General features: G+C 36.8%; 1 protein-coding gene across 1 annotated transcript; it reads left to right on the top strand.

Moving 5' to 3' along the window:
• The first annotated feature begins 2,864 nt into the window (after window positions 1–2,864).
• Window positions 2,865–15,728, top strand: LOC112030938 (pentatricopeptide repeat-containing protein At5g61990, mitochondrial-like). Its single transcript, XM_065762782.1, has 5 exons — window positions 2,865–4,378; window positions 6,594–9,971; window positions 10,722–10,871; window positions 13,047–13,911; window positions 14,807–15,728. Exons 1-2 carry the CDS (start codon window positions 3,005–3,007, stop codon window positions 9,657–9,659), a joined length of 4,440 nt encoding a protein of 1,479 aa, XP_065618854.1. The 5' UTR covers window positions 2,865–3,004; the 3' UTR covers window positions 9,660–9,971; window positions 10,722–10,871; window positions 13,047–13,911; window positions 14,807–15,728.
• The last annotated feature ends 1,209 nt before the right edge of the window (window positions 15,729–16,937 follow it).

The following is a 16,937-nucleotide window of genomic DNA, read 5'->3' as shown; positions in this document are numbered from 1 at the left end:
CATCTATTCTAGGAATGCAAAACGGCGTGTGAAGTTTGGGAACTATCATGCATTCCTTTTGACCCCAGGGGAGCTCACTTAATGGAGTCTGAAGACTTACTTTAGCATGCAAAAAATTTCTAGAACATGAATGACAATATGCTAGGCCTAATTGTCACAATTGCTTGGAGTATGTGGTTCAGCCGTAATGAAGTAAGGCAGGGCAAGCCTCGACAACAAAACTCGTCGATTCTACACAAAGCTCGGTTTCTAATGGAGGAATTTCAGTTAGCAAAATTCAAGGTGACTTTGCCCGTGTGTCATGATAACATACAATGGAGCCCTCCTAGAGCACCGTGGTACAAATTCAAAGTGGATGGTGCAGTTTTTCAAGCTTCACAGTCGGCAGGAATGGGGGCAGTTGTACGGGTCCATGAGGGGAGGGTAGAGGCATCAATAAGCAAGAACTTTCAACGACCTTTTGGGCTGCTTGAGGATGAGGCTATGGCTTTGGAGGAGGAGGGAGTGCTATTTGCGGGGGATGCAGGTATTTTGGATGCCATGTTTGAGTGTGACTCCAAGATAATCTTTGATGCTATGATTAGGGTCAGGGAACCTCCAGTCAATATCTTAAACATTGTTTTGGAGCACAGGAAAAATTGAAGGAATTCAGAATGGCGCAACTGAACCACATGAAGCGAAAGGTAAACTAGCATGCACATTACTTGGCTTAATATGCAAAACATATTGACATTATGTGACTTGAATAAAGGAAAATCCTAGTATGCTTGAAGCCATTTTGGCTCAAGATGTATTGAATTTATTTCTTTTTAATGAAAGTTACAGCTTCCTACCAAAAAAGAAAAGGAAAGGAAAGGTAAAGTTTAGGCTGTAAACAAATTACCTCCGCCTATGTAAGAGTGTGCTAAAACAAAAGGAAAGGAAATAGTATGTTCAGATTCTAAACAAAATGCTTCCATCTATGTTCAAATTATTTTTAAAATATTGTCTGGTTAAAATTAAGAAAGTAATTTGATAAGATTTTACGCCGGTCAAATGCATAAACCTCAATCTTAATGCTAGGTGGATTTTACAACGGACAAAATTTCACTAAAATAAAAGGAAAGGAAATGGTACGTTCAGGCTCTAAACAAAATGCCTGTGTGTATGTTCAAAATCTTTTTTAAAATATTGGCAATTTGAAATCAAGAAAATAATTTGATAAGATTTTACGCTGGATAAATACATAAATCTCAATCTTGATGCTAGGTGGATTTTACAGTGGTCAAAATGCTGCTAAAACAAGAGAAAAGGAAATGGTATTTTTAGGCTCTAAACAAGATGCCTCTGTGTATGTTCAATGTCTTCTTAAAATATTGACGGATTAACATCAAGAAAATAAGTTGATAAGATTTTACATTGGCTAAGTGCATACAAATGTATAAGCCTCAATCTTGATGCTAGGTAGATTTTACTGTGGACAAAATGCCGCTAAAACCAAAGGAAAGGAAATGTTATGTTTAGGCTCTAAACAAAATACCTTTGTGTATGTTCAAAGTATTTTTAAAGTATTGACGAGTTAAAATCAAGAAAATAATTTTTAAGACTTTACCTTGGACAAATGCATAAACCTCCATCTTGATGGTAGTTGGGTTTTTTTTGGTTGCAAAATGCTAGTAAAACAAAAAGAAAGGAAAGGAAATGGTACGTTTGGGCTCTAAACAAAATGCCTTTGTGTATGTTCTAAGTCTTTTAAAATATTGGCAAATTAAAATCAAGAAAATAATCCGATAAGATTTTACTCTGGACAAATGCATAAACCTCAATCTTGATGATAGGTAAATTTTATGATGGACAAAATGCTGCCATGTCTCTAATCCCTTCATTCTATGACGCTTTAGATCTTGATGCTAGGTGGATTTATCCCAATGATACTAATGATTCGAGGCTTTTCTTTTTATTTTCCCCCTAATTTTCCAATTTATCCCAACTCGTAATTTATGCATCTGTCCATTTAAATTTATGTCTTCAACAATTGCCGAAATACACAAAAATGCGATGAAACCTTGCACAAAACATATATACTAAATTTGCATTGAGCGTGTTCATTTTTTTTATGTTAGTATATCATTTAAAAATAATCTTTTTTTTTCTTATAGAGAAGATCAACCCAAACCCAAAATTAATTCACCTAAATAGTTTTAGCAAACACACCCCTCCAAAAAAAACGTTAGTGTTAATATTGAGATTAGAAGTACTTTGACCATATTCATTGAAAATACTAATAAGTGTCAATTGAGTTACAAGATTTTTAACATTCTTTTTATCATTAAATTCACCAAATCTTTGTAATATAACATAACAAAAGAAATTTTTTATTAATATTTATAAACCCAAAGTGCAAAAATTCATAGAAAATCAAAATAACTACTTTTATAAACAATTTATAACTCAAAGTCTCGTAATTCAATTGATATTTTTGAGGTTTCTATCGGAATAGACATTCAGGATTTAAATCCATCGACTCTCAACCCCAATTATTGATGTGTATGTATTATAAAAAAAAAAAAAATCAATATATAAACCTATGAAACTTTACATACCCGAATAAGGAAATTTTGAACAAGTATCTAAAGTTAAATATGAATAATATTTCCTTAAAAAAATAGAAAAAAGAACCACATCAAAAAATTATGGGCCGTGTGATACATCAGCTTGAACATATATTTTCAACTTTTAACCAATATTACTAATATTTTCCACATATTTTCACACACTTTTTAATTTATACGTAATTTTAAAAAAATTGAAAATTGTTTATTTAAAAACACGTACAAAAAGCCTACATTTCTAAAAAAAAAAAAAAATTCTTCTTCTTTCTGGTATAGTACCCAAACCCGCAACCCATGATCCGGCAGAGGGGTTTGTGACTTGTGTGGATTCGAAACGCAGAGGAGAGGAGTTGGTGTTGCTTTCAAATTAGTTTAGTATTACAAAGCTAAAAGCAAATAGGTAGTGTAGCGTCATGTGGAGGCTCTCACTCAGATACCCATTTCTCAACCCAGATCAAAGAAGAAGACCCTTCAAATCTATTGGCTTTTGTAGCATCACCAATACCAAAGATATCCAAGAAATTTCCTGGGAAATCTCTAACTTTCTTGGACATGACAACTGGCGGTCTTTCATGGCGTCCTCAGACATACCCATGAAGCTAAACCCAGAAGTTGTTCGGTTTGTTCTGCACCAAAACCAGGTGGGTGACCCCAAACGCCTCTTAGATTTCTTCAACTGGTCCAAATCCCAAATGGGTATTGCTCAGAATTTAGATTCTTTCTCTATTCTAGCTGTTTTGTTATGCAATTCCAATCTCCTTGGACCCGCTAGTAGGTTGTTACAGCAAATGATAAGAACACATTACGGGTCGTGTTTGTTGGTTTTCGATTCGGTTCTTTGTTGCTTTAGAAATAGAGGTTCTAATCCTGTGGTGTTTGATATATTGATTGATAGTTATAAGAAGATGGGCATGTTGGGTGATGCGGCAAATGTTTTTTTGGGTGCCAAAAGCGGTCACATTATGCCCAGTTTGAGGTGTTGTAATGCTTTATTGAAAGATTTGTTGAAAGCTAATATGATGGAATCGTTTTGGAAGGTGTATAATGGGATGCGGGATGCTAAGATGGTGTTTGATCTTTATACTTATACAAGTTTAGTTGGCGCGCTATGTAAGGCTGGGGATATAATGGGGGCCAAAAGGGTTCTTCATGAAATTAGGGAGAAGGGATGTAGTCCTAATTTGTTTATCTACAATGTGGTTATTGATGGAATGTGCCGAGTTGGTGCAATAGCTGAAGCTATTGAGCTGAAAAAGTCAATGTTTGAAATGGGATTAGTCCCGGATACACATACTTACAATGTAATTATTAACGGACTTTGCAATGGGGGGAAATTGAAAGATGCAAAACTGATGTTGGAAGAAATGAAGCAGAGAGGTTTGAAGCTTAATGATGTCACATACTTGGTTTTTATTGATGGTTTCTTGAGGGAAGGAAATATAGATGAGGTTTTGCGACTTAAGAATGAAATGGATTCTTGTGGTATGCGGCTAAACATAAGTACATACAATATGCTTGTTCGTGGTGTTTGTAAGTACGGAAACATGGAGAAGTCCCTTGAAATTGTTGATGAGATGATCAGAATGGGTTGCAAACCGAACTCCCAAACTTATAGTTGGTTGATCGAAGGGTTTTGTCAGGAGCATAACATAGGCAGGGCATATGAACTACTTTGTGAGATGGAGACCAGGAGCATGGTGCCCACAGTTGCCACATACTGTACAATTATCCATGAAATGTGTCTTCATAACAATATTGCACTAGCTAATGGCCTCTTAGGGGAAATGGTATTGGCAAATTAAAATCAGGAAAATAATCCGATAAGATTTTACCCTGGACAAATGCATAAACCTCAATCTTGATGATAGGTAAATTTTATGATGGACAAAATGCTGCCATGTCTCTAATCCCTTCATTCTATGACGCTTTAGATCTTGATGCTAGGTGGATTTATCCCAATGATACTAATGATTCGAGGCTTTTCTTTTTATTTTCCCCCTAATTTTCCAATTTATCCCAACTCGTAATTTATGCATCTGTCCATTTAAATTTATGTCTTCAACAATTGCCGAAATACACAAAAATGCGATGAGACCTTGCACAAAACATATATACTAAATTTGCATTGAGCGTGTTCATTTTTTTTATGTTAGTATATCATTTAAAAATAATCTTTTTTTTTCTTATAGAGAAGATCAACCCAAACCCAAAAGTAATTCACCTAAATAGTTTTAGCAAACACACCCCTCCAAAAGAAAACGTTAGTGTTAATATTGAGATTAGAAGTACTTTGAACATATTCATTGAAAATACTAATAAGTGTCAATTGAGTTACAAGATTTTTAACATTCTTTTTATCATTAAATTCACCAAATCTTTGTAATATAACATAACAAAAGAAAATTTTTATTAATATTTATAAACCCAAAGTGCAAAAATTCATAGAAAATCAAAATAACTACTTTTATAAACAATTTATAACTCAAAGTCTCGTAATTCAATTGATATTTTTGAGGTTTCTATCGGAATAGACATTCGGGATTTAAATCCATCGACTCTCGACCCCAATTATTGATGTGTATGTATTATAAAAAAAAAAAATCAATATATAAACCTATGAAACTTTACATACCCGAATAAGGAAATTTTGAACAGGTAGCTAAAGTTAAATATGAATAATATTTCCTTAAAAAAAAAATAGAAAAAAGAACCACATCAAAAAATTATGGGCCATCTGATACATCAACTTGAACATATATTTTCAATTTTTAAACAACATTACTAATATTTTCACATAGTAATTTCAAAAAAATTGAAAACTGTTTATTTAAAAACAGGAGGAAATAGGTAACTATTTTTTTTTTCTATAACTATCTAGTTAGTTGGTTCGGTTCGGAAACTATATTGATTAGTAGCATCTCGAGTCTCAGAAAGTCGAGTTGTGCGCTCATACCTCGAGTCTTTGAGGCTCGGTTTTTATAGTTTGACCTGGCCTAGTTCCACGTGGCATCCCACATGGACCTCGAGTTTCTGAGACTCGAGGTCTAAGCCCATATATAAACCACAGCCACCCAGAAAGAAATCAGAGCATGAAGAAAAAAAAAAAACCTCGAAGAAGAAGAAAGAAGCCGAAAGCCAAAAGAAGAAAAAAAAAAAAAAAAAAAAAAACCCAGAAACAAGCTCCAGGCCGGCACGACAGGGCCGCAGTGCGCCAGGTCGGGCGACCCAGGGCTCACGCGGCCCAGGTCGCAGCGGTCGCGCGCCTGCGAGACCCAGGGCTCGCGTGACCGCTGCGACTCGGGCCGCGCGAGCCCTGGTCACGCGCGACCCTGCCGCACTGCGGCGCCGGTCGCGCCGCCTGGGGCTTGCCGGCCTGGAGCTTGTTTTTGGGTTTTTTTTTTTTTTTTTTCCTGATGAACACATATATGGTATTTCAGCATCTTTTTCTAGATTCTTTCTCTCTCTGTGTGATCTGATTTTTTTTTTTTTTTTGGGTATTTTGGTTTGTAGATGAGAGACTTGGATACTTGAAATTTTTTCAAATTTTTTTGATTTGGAAATCGAGTTTCTGAGACTCGAGGTCCACGTAAACGCCACATAGACCTCGAGTATCAGAAACTCGAGTTCCATGTGGAATGCCACGTGGAACTAGGTCAGGTCAAACTATAAAAACCGAGCCTCAAAGACTCGAGGTATGAGCGCACAACTCGACTTTGTGAGACTTGAGATGCTACTAATCAATATAGTTTCCGAACCGGACCAACTAACTAGATAGTTATAGAAAAAAAAATAGTTACGTATTTCCTCCTTAAAAACACGTACAAACAGCCTACATTTCTAAAAAAAAAAAAATTCTTCTTCTTTCTGGTATAGTACCCAAACCCGCAACCCATGATCCGGCAGAGGGGTTTGTGACTTGTGTGGATTCGAAACGCAGTGGAGAAGAGTTGGTGTTGCTTTCAAATTAGTTTAGTATTACAAAGCTAAAAGCAAATAGGTTAGTGTAGCGTCATGTGGAGGCTCTCACTCAGATACCCATTTCTCAACCCAGATCAAAGAAGAAGACCCTTCAAATCTATTGGCTTTTGTAGCATCACCAATACCAAAGATATCCAAGACATTTCCTGGGAAATCTCTAACTTTCTTGGACATGACAACTGGCGGTATTTCATGGCGTCCTCAGACATACCCATGAATCTAAACCCAGAAGTTGTTCGGTTTGTTCTGCACCAAAACCAGGTGGGTGACCCCAAACGCCTCTTAGATTTCTTCAACTGGTCCAAATCCCAAATGGGTATTGCTCAGAATTTAGATTCTTTCTCTATTCTTGCTGTTTTGTTATGCAATTCCAATCTCCTTGGACCCGCTAGTAGGTTGTTACAGCAAATGATAAGAACACATTCCGGGTCGTGTTTGTTGGTTTTCGATTCGGTTCTTTGTTACTTTAGAAATAGAGGTTCTAATCCTGTGGTGTTTGATATATTGATTGATAGTTATAAGAAGATGGGCATGTTGGGTGGTGCGGCAAATGTTTTTTTGGGTGCCAAAAGCGGTCACATTATGCCCAGTTTGAGGTGTTGTAATGCTTTATTGAAAGATTTGTTGAAAGCTAATATGATGGGATTGTTTTGGAAGGTGTATAATGGGATGCGGGATGCTAAGATGGAGTTTGATCTTTATACTTATACAAGTTTAGTCGGCGCGCTATGTAAGGCTGGGGATATAATGGGGGCCAAAAGGGTTCTTCATGAAATTAGGGAGAAGGGATGTAGTCCTAATTTGTTTATCTACAATGTGGTTATTGACGGAATGTGCCGAGTTGGTGCAATAGCTGAAGCTATTGAGCTGAAAATGTCAATGTTTGAAATGGGATTAGTCCCGGATACGCATACTTACAATGTAATTATTAACGGACTTTGCAATGGGGGGAAATTGAAAGATGCAAAACTGATGTTGGAAGAAATGAAGCAGAGAGGTTTGAAGCTTAATGATGTCACATACTTGGTTTTTATTGATGGTTTCTTGAGGGAAGGAAATATAGATGAGGTTTTGCGACTTAAGAATGAAATGGTTTCTTGTGGTATGCAGCTAAACATAAGTACATACAATATGCTTGTTCGTGGTGTTTGTAAGTACGGAAACATGGAGAAGTCCCTTGAAATTGTTGATGAGATGATCAGAATGGGTTGCAAACCGAACTCCCAAACTTATAGTTGGTTGATCGAAGGGTTTTGTCAGGAGCATAACATAGGCAGGGCATATGAACTACTTTGTGAGATGGAGACCAGGAGCATGGTGCCCACAGTTGCCACATACTGTACAATTATCCATGAAATGTGTCTTCATAACAATATTGCACTAGCTAATGGCCTCTTAGGGGAAATGGTTGCAAAAGGCTTGAAGCCTAATGCCGTGATTTACAGATCTCTTATTATGGGCTATGTCCGTGAGGGGACAATTGAAGAGGCAAGAAGGATTTTGAAAGAAATGAGTGATAAAGGAGTTGCGCCAGACATATTTTGCTACAACCATATAATAACGTTTCTCAGCAGAGCTGGAAAGATGGAAGAGGTAAAGGCATGCTTCACTGAAATTCTAGGAAGGGGTCTGACCCCAGATGCTGTTACTTATGGGGCTTTCATCTGTGGATTCAGTAGGGTAGGAAGAATGCAGGAAGCAACCAAATATTTTAATGAGATGCTTGGTTGTGGTTTAATGCCGAACAATCTTGTTTACACTGTCTTGATTGATGGGCACTTCAAGGCAGGAAACGTTATGGAAGCTTTTGCAACATTTCGACGCACACTTGCGCTGCGTGTGCTTCCAGATGTGCAAACATACAGTGTCTTTATTAATGGCCTCTTGAGGAGTGCGAAAATTAAAGAGGCCATTGATGTATTCTCTGAAATGAAAAAAAAGGGTTTGGTTCCTGATGTTGTCTGTTACAGCACTCTCATCTCTGGGTTGTGCAAGCAAGGTGAGGTTGAGGAAGCTTTCCAGCTTTATAATGAAATGCAATGTGAAGGGGTGGATCCAAATATTTTTATCTTCAATGCATTGATTGATGGGCTGTGCAAGTCAGGTAATATTCAGAGAGCTAGAAAATTGTTTGGTGGTGTCTCAGAAAGGAGTTTCAAACTTGACAATGTAACCTACTCCACAATGATAGATGGATACTGCAAATGTGGTAATCTAATGGAGGCATTTTGTTTATTTGATGAGATGCTGTCAAAGGGGATTGGGCCGCATAGTTATGTCTATAATTCTCTTCTCTATGGGTGTTGCAAGGAAGGAGAAATGGAAAGGGCTCTGAAACTCTTCCGCGAAATTGAGCAGAAGGGCTTTGCTACTACTCTTTCTTACAACACTTTAATTGATGGATTATGCAAGGCAAATAAGCTGCAAGAAGCAAACCAATTGTTGCAAGAAATGATTGATAAAGAGATAAAGCCTGATCATGTGACCTATACAACTGTGATTGACTGGCATTCCAAGGCAGGGAAGATGGAGGAGGCAAACAAGCTCTTCTTGGAGATGCAGGGGAGAGATATAATGCCAGATGTTGTAACCTACACCTCACTTATGTATGGTTACAGAAAATTGCAGAAATTATCTGAGGTTTTTACATTGTTTGAAGGAATGTTGGCAAAGGGTATTGAGCCTGATGAATGCTGTTACATCATAACGATTGATGCTCTTTGTAAGGAAAATAATTTGGTGGAAGCATATAAGTTGAGAGATGAGATCTTGGGTAAAGGTATGTTGACAAGGGGAACTGTTTATGATTCACTTCTTGATGCTCATTGCAAGAAGGGAGATCTTTCTGGAGCTTCTAAGCTATTTGATGAAATAAGAGAGAAAGGGTTTAAGCCCAATCTTAGTACATGTAGCAATTTAGTCCGTTCTTTCCATCAGGCTGGCAGAATTGATGAAGCAACGCTGATTTTGGAGGGTATGATCTGCTCCAGATGGGTGCCAGATGATACTACTTTGAGTGACATGGTGATTGGGAACCTAATTGATCCAGATTCTGAGGATCCTGGTAATCTTATGAAGCAGATAGCATAGGAAGTTGAAGCAACATGATTGCTTAGCAAAGGGAAAGTGTATCTTGCTTGCAGTGCTGTTTCGTATCTTTGGCCTTATATAGTGTAAACAGCCTGCTTAGTCAAGCTGAAATATCAAGAGTGTTGACGCTAACTCACGTGCTTACTCTTCTTTGGGAATTTTAAACATAGAAGGTTGAAGCTTCAGTAGTGGGGTCAGCAAGTGTTGGTAATAGCCATGGCTACAGCTTTGGTAATCTGGATGGAGAAGCTACTCATGAGTTCAATTCCATTTATTGATGCTTCAAATTGTTGCACACTGCAGGTATCACAGGTACACAAACTGCAAATGGTCCATTTTATTTTTAATTGCCAGATCATTGGCTTTTTGTTTGACTGTCATTTTGTCAAACCATGCAGCTTTCTTCAATTGGCAATTTTGCCACTTTTTGTACCTTTGATAGTATTATTTTCAAAACAAGAGGTGAGGTTGATCGGAGGAATGTGCTTCTTGAACATTTCTATATTGTACTCAAAGGTGATATCTTTTGAACTTGTAGATCGTTGTACAAGGTGCCAAATCATGCCTAAAGAAGATCAATTTCAGCAAATTCAAAATTGATTCTACTCTCAACAGGGTCATTTGTTTCTTTTAAAAAAAACTTGGTTAATGATACTTTACCCATTTGTGGTAAAATGTTAATTTCTACTGTACTTAAATGTGTTTGTGAAATGTGATTCCAATTGTAACCAGGTATTTTTATTTTTTGAGTTTACATTTCAAATAAATCCATTTAAACACTTAATTTTCTTTAATGATTTTGGGTTAACTTTTAGTAAGAAATTAAACTTTAGGTGAGAAAAATACAACTTTTTAAATACAAGTTGACAAAGCAAATTTGACCTAGACCACTGGTGAATAAATTATAATTGCACATGTTGAATTTATAATCTCTCTCTCTCTCTCTCTCTCTCTCTCTCTCTCTCTCTCTCTATATATATATATATAATGCAGAGCAAATGTGGATTGTTTTAATTTTTTTACTTGTGAGTTGGGGTTTTGAGTATTTATGGTTTTTTGTAGGTATTGGAACAAGTGGGGTTTTAGGTAGCTGATGGAGGAGAACGTAAATTGTGGAAATAGTTGGAGGAAAGCTGACTTTGGACCGGGGCTTCCTGTTTAATATGGTGTTCATTATAGGAAAATTGGTGGCTGGGGATGGAAATTTACAAGGTTTGCTTATATATCTGCGTTATTAGTTTTGTTGTTATTAGTCACACTTTTTTTCTTGATTTTAATTGGAAGCATTTCCTAAGTGCACAGATGAATTTTGGGATCGATGATAGATTTGAAGACGTTAAATGAGAAATTACGTCATTAGTTCCGTGTTATTGGAATTTCCTAACAAAATTGTATTGCTTACATAAAAGGTTATGTTAATCCAACTGGACTCAATGCAGTGATAAGGAAATGGAGAGGAACTGACGTAGGACAAGGTGAACAACAAAATCTGATTTAGAACAACAGGGCAGATCTGGTATAGCTTGGGTTTTGAAGAATTAGGGTTAGGTTTTGGTAGGGAATAGACTAGAAAATAATAGGGATTATAGGGGTTCCAAAGGGGACAAGGATTAATAGGGTTTGAGAATGAAAAAAAAGAAGAAGTGAAAATCAAGATTTGAGTGCTGTGAACAGTGTTGTGAATAGTAACCGTGATTAATAAAATTAAAGAAAATAGATAAATTCTAGGCATCACAACTCAAAAGAAGGTTGCATCACACAAACCATAAAGAAAGCTTCATAACTCTTAAATTCTGAAAACATTCATCCTTCACCACCTTAATAGAAAGTACTACAACTCTTTAAGTAGAAGACTGATACCTAATCCTAGTTGAACTGGGATTTCTTAAAACCCTAATAAGACTTGAACTTGGACTTAGGCTTTTACTACTAAGCCCAACTAAATAATCAAAATTAAAATAAAACTAAAGTAAGACCCAATGGACTATAAGCACAGCCCATTCTAGAATATTAAGAAATTACATAATTGCCCTTGATACGTATGTCTTCTCACTGCCTCCTGCATGAGGAGCCCTTTTAATCTTGGAAGAGCCTTTCTCCCCCTCTGGTGGGGATGATCATGGATGCCTGGATTCTACTTTAATGGATGAGTTCGGAACAAAAAATTCTGAAGTAGGAAGGAATGATTAAATCAATTTTGATGGTGGTATTGCTGGAGAGCTGTGAAGTATGGTATTTACTCTTTTTGGGCTTTATTAGGTCATGCCCAAGGATGTAGTGGAGCTTCTAGCCACTTTTAAAACATCTTATTTTTGGTAGTTTATTTCAGTGGGCTCGTATTTAGGGTTTTACACAATGTATTTCAATTTCTGCTTTCCTACAATCTGTTAGCTGTTAGCTCTTGAGCTTTTTATATTTTCTTCATGTCTAGAGTGTTCATCATCATGAACACAATGTTCATTTTTTCAATAAAAGTTTTATTACCCATAAAAAAGGAGTAGTGGAGCTTCTAGCTAGCTGGCCAGGCAAGTTTATTAAAAATAGAAATGGGGTGATTTGGAACATGGTCCCCCCACTGTCTGAGGTGGGGTATTTGGAGGGAGAGGAACGCTCGGAACTTTGAAGTAACCAAAAGGTCAATTCAAGACTTGAAGATCTCTTTATTCCAGACTTTGCTTGGGTGGACTAATGCTTCAAGGGTTTTCCATTTTAATTTTTTTTGCTCTCCTGCCTACCTTAGTACACGTGCTTTGGCCTTTGTATTTCTTCAATGAAGTGTAATTAATTATCCAAAAAAATGGAATTATCTTACAATGTGTCTTCCATACTATTATGTACCTTTTAAGTTATTGGTCACCTTCAAGTTCAGGTTTACTTTAAACAAAAAATGACTTTGGTAATCCTTACTGGCACTATCATCATCCATCACGATACCTTTAAACAATAATAATGAGTTCAAGGGCACAAAAGTAAGGAATAATTGTCCATTAGGTTCTTTAGTTAGTGTAGTGTGACAGGCTTGTGAGCCAATATCATACAGGGAGACCTATCATTGTCAGTTCTGAAGGATATGTTGATTCTATGGCTTATTTTTATTTCATTGTTCTTGGTGCTGCGTCCTAAATCAGAGTGCTGCTTATGTCTCTAAATCACATTTAACGTTATTGGTACTCAAATTACCATGTCAACTGGTTTTTGAATAGCTAGCATAGAATTCTTCACAAAAAAAAAAAAAAAAAAAAAAACCTGAATTCTGACAGTTCATCATTTTGTACCGATTTAATTTTTAGCCTTTTGTTCCTTTAAATAAAGTTTGAAGTTTAATTTGTCACATATAACCAGCATTATACTGTTGTGTCTGAATATGAAAGATTCTTCAAAATACAGGGGCATACTGATGGCGACATGGCACTGCTTCATGTGAGTACTCACTCATTGATTGTTGGGGTGATCATTGTGTTAGGTAAGATTCTTAAAATTACACAACAATTTGGTGTGTACTGACAAAAATGTTAAGACCTTTACTTTTCTAAAGGTTTTTATTTTTTTGAGAAAAAAGAGAGGGTAGGGGAGAGAGAGAGGGGGTTGACATAGGACAATAGGGAACAACAAAATCTGATTTAAAACTTCTGGGCAGATCTGGTAGTATTTGGGTTTTGAGGGTTTAGGGTTAGGTTTAGGGGAAAAGGCTAGAAAATAATAGGGATTATGGGGCTTCCAAAGGGGACAAGGATTAGTAGGGTTTGATTGGTTACTCTGTTGTATCTCATTATGCATGAAAAAAAAAAAAAAAAAACAGGTGTTTGATTGGTTACACTGTAATATACTTTGATTTCTGTGCATGGGAGAGAACCTGTGGCCAAAGCACATGCTTTGTGGATATCTCAAGTATGCATAAGAGTCATTTTTTCCCTTCCCTACTTTAAAGCTAAATTGCCTACAAAACACATGGGTCATTAAATTTTTTAATATAGAAATGTTTCAAGCAATTTGTATTTTTTTCACCGATTGTGTTATTGGGCCAAGAATTTGTCTTCTGTCAGCTTGGTGTTGCATCTCAGAGTTATGTAACAATATTGTCAAGCATACCAAATCCTGACAGCGTCCATCTTGAAAGCAATAGAAAATAGAGCAGAAAGTTTGTTTGACATAGTTGCAGAAGTATACTCTGATTTGATCGTAGTGTATGGACTCACGGTGCGTCAAATGTGAGGATGTGTACCACCTGGCCCAGCAAGATAAGTTTTCCAAGGTAACTTTTGCTTGTTTCAACACTAGCATTTCCTGTGGCTATATAACAACGCATAATAGTTTCCATATACATATTTAGTTGGTTCAATCCCATATATTACACTTGAAAGGGGTAAAGTAAATTCCTTTGGGCATGAGGATAAACTGCATAGCTCATTAGGGGTGAAAAGCTCTTGGATTACACAATAATTGGTTCTGGGGTGGGGTCAGTTGCTTGTAGAAGTTTTATTAACAATGAGGATTATTGTATAGTATGTTCTACGATGTGCAACTAATTTGAGTAAAGTTCTCCTATGTCATAAAAAAAAATAAGGGGTAAAGTAAATATCCCTTCTCTTGTTCTTTTCATTTATTTTTTTATACATAAAAACAAATATAGTTTTTACAATATGGTATGGTTATGTCTACCTGTTAAGTGTGCAAATACTAAATTTTCTTAAAGTAACTATTTTAGTATGGAATTGATATTTTTCTCAAGCCGTTAATCATTAAAAGGATCAGTCAATCCTTGCCATGGAAGGGTCCTGCTCCTGCCATTAAATTTTCTAGTTTTCACTTAATAGGAAGAAGGCATCAAGTTATCCATTACATTTAAGCTAAGAACTTTGTAGTTCAATTGACACCTTTGATGTTTCCAATGGAGACGTTTAGGGTTCCCTCCCTCCCCCCATTGTAACTATTGAATTATCACCAAAAATTTTTCCCTTACATTTAAGGATCCCACCGTGGAAGAGTGTGCTGGAATATTAGTATTTGAGGCATGCATGATTACCTCTAGTGTTATCTTTCCTTTGTCTTTGGGAAATCTGGGCATAGTAAAGACTTTATTGATTTAATTCTTGTATTCTTCCCTGCATATTTGTGTATGCCTTATCATTGATTATGTATGCTTGCAGAACAATTTGAAGTGATTCCCACGCAAGACTTGCCCCTTGATGTGGATGCTGGCACAAAAGGGGCACGTGTTTGGGCCCAAACTGGGTGCAGTTTTGATGGGTCTGGGCATGGCAGATGCCAGACCGGTTACTGTGGTGGGCTACTTGGTGCACCCCAAACACCCTTGCCAAATTTGCTCTTAACTAATATCAAAACTTAGATTTCTTTGATATCTCTCTTGTTGATTGGTTTAATGTTCACATGGAATTTTGTCCCACCAATGGTGCCTGCACTAAAGGAATAAGATGTTCCGCTGTGCCAGACTTAGTTGACAACCCTTGTGCTGTATTCAAGACCAATGAATATTATTGCAATTCTGGGATCTGCGGTCCTACAAATATTCCAAAAATTTCAAGGATCAGTGCCTGAGTGATTACACTTATCCTGAGGATGATGCAATAAGCACATCTACGTGCAATGGTGGGACTAACTATAAGGTGGTGTTCTATGTAAGCATTTTCAATTCAGAACTTCAAAAAAGCTTGTGGGCTGTGTTACCTTGACCGATGTATTTGGGCATACCTTAGTAGTGGTCCCCAGTTAATTATAAGAAATAGACTTCAAACTATTTATTGTTGGTGCGGTGGCTAATTTTGCTGTTCTTAGTTAATAAATTCAGTGGCAAGTATGACCCATAAGGACATACAATCCGGAAATCCACGTCAGTATCAGATGTAAGCTTAGTATATATCAGTAATTAATCTTTTCGTATTCTAACGTAGAGGAGAATTTGCAAGAAGTTAGTGGAACAGGGTCTAAATGGTTGGTTATTTTGATGCTATTGTAAAGGTCATTGGTGATTACAATGTCACACCTCCCTCAATGTTTGGATGATGTAATAACAATGTTATATTTAATCGGGATTAGTGGTAAATTTTTGTAGATGACAGCCTCCTTTTTTGCCAAGCATGGGTGGAGGATGTGGAGGCCATTCAAGATCTTTTGAGTATCTATGAAAAGGCATCGGGACAAAACATAAATTCTGCAAAAACTACTCTTTTCTATAGTAAGAATGTCTCAGGATTCTACAAAGGAGGTACTAAATTTTTTTTTGGGAGTACTTGAGATTAAAGAATATGAGAAGTATTCAGGCTTGCCTACTGTGGTAGGAAGAAATAAGAAAGCTAGCCTAAATGATATTAAAGATAGGGTGTAAGGGAAACTACAAGGTTGGAAAGAGAAGTTGCTTTCTCAAGCGGGTAAAGAAGTTTTGTTGAAGGCAATGGTTCAAGTCATCCCTACTTTTGCAATTAGTTGTTTCCGTTTACCGGTGGGTCTATGCCAAGATATTGAGATGCTTATTTGAAAATTTTGGTGGGGTCAAATGGGAGATAGAAGAAAAATCCATTGGAAGAAGTAGGAAGTCTTGTGTAAACCAAAATTGAAGGGAGGTTTGGGTTTCAAAGATCTTTGTAAATTCAACGAAGCAATGCTAGCAAAGCAAGTGTGGAGATTGATTCCTGAAACGGATTCCCTATTTTACAAAGTTTTTAAGGCAAAATACTTCTCAAATGGCAGTGTGTTTGAAGCAAAGTCATCCTTGGGCTCATTTTTTGCTACCAAACTCAAATGAGGGTAGAATTATCTTACACTGAGGTTTACTAGCATCTGATGCCACTATTGAGGTGCTAATTATTCCTCAGTCAGGTTGGTGGAATATGAGTCTGATTGACCAATGTTTTTACCTCCCTGATGCTTACCTCATAAAATCCCTTCCTCTGTGCACCACTCCCCAACCCGATTCCCTGATCTGGCCTACTGAGAGGAATGTCCATTACTTGGTCAAGACTAGTTACAACGCTTTGTGTGAAGAACTGCTGGTTGTTGAGGATGAGATGAATAATTGAGAGGCACACATAAATTTTTGGAAGGGCATTTGGAAGCTAAAGGTTCCAGGTAAAATTAAACATTTTCTATGGAAATCTTGTACAAATCCTTTGCCCACAAAAGTTAATTTGTTGAAGAGAACCATTTTACAAGAAGATGTTTGTCACCGTTGTTCCAAAAATTCAGAAGGTGTTCTTCATGCTCTGTGGGGATGTGAGAAGGTCCATTAGGTATGGTAGAGGAAGTTTGGTTGGCTGGACAGTA

Source organism: Quercus suber, unplaced genomic scaffold (assembly GCF_002906115.3).
Source record: "Quercus suber isolate HL8 unplaced genomic scaffold, Cork oak 2.0 scaffold_473, whole genome shotgun sequence".
In the NCBI taxonomy this organism is placed as follows: Eukaryota; Viridiplantae; Streptophyta; class Magnoliopsida; order Fagales; family Fagaceae; genus Quercus; species Quercus suber.
The sequence above is the reverse complement of the archived record's forward strand: the minus strand, read 5'-3'. Positions and strand labels throughout refer to the sequence as shown.

What these genes read in the sequence shown, in the direction of transcription:
- LOC112030938 (XM_065762782.1), top strand. Translation starts at nt 3,005, where the DNA reads ATGTGGAGGCTCTCACTCAGATACCCATTTCTCAACCCAGATCAAAGA. An exon ending in ATGGCCTCTTAGGGGAAATG is followed by an intron (nt 4,379 to 6,593) that starts GTATTGGCAAAT and finishes CAAATAGGTTAG; the next exon opens with TGTAGCGTCATGTGGAGGCT.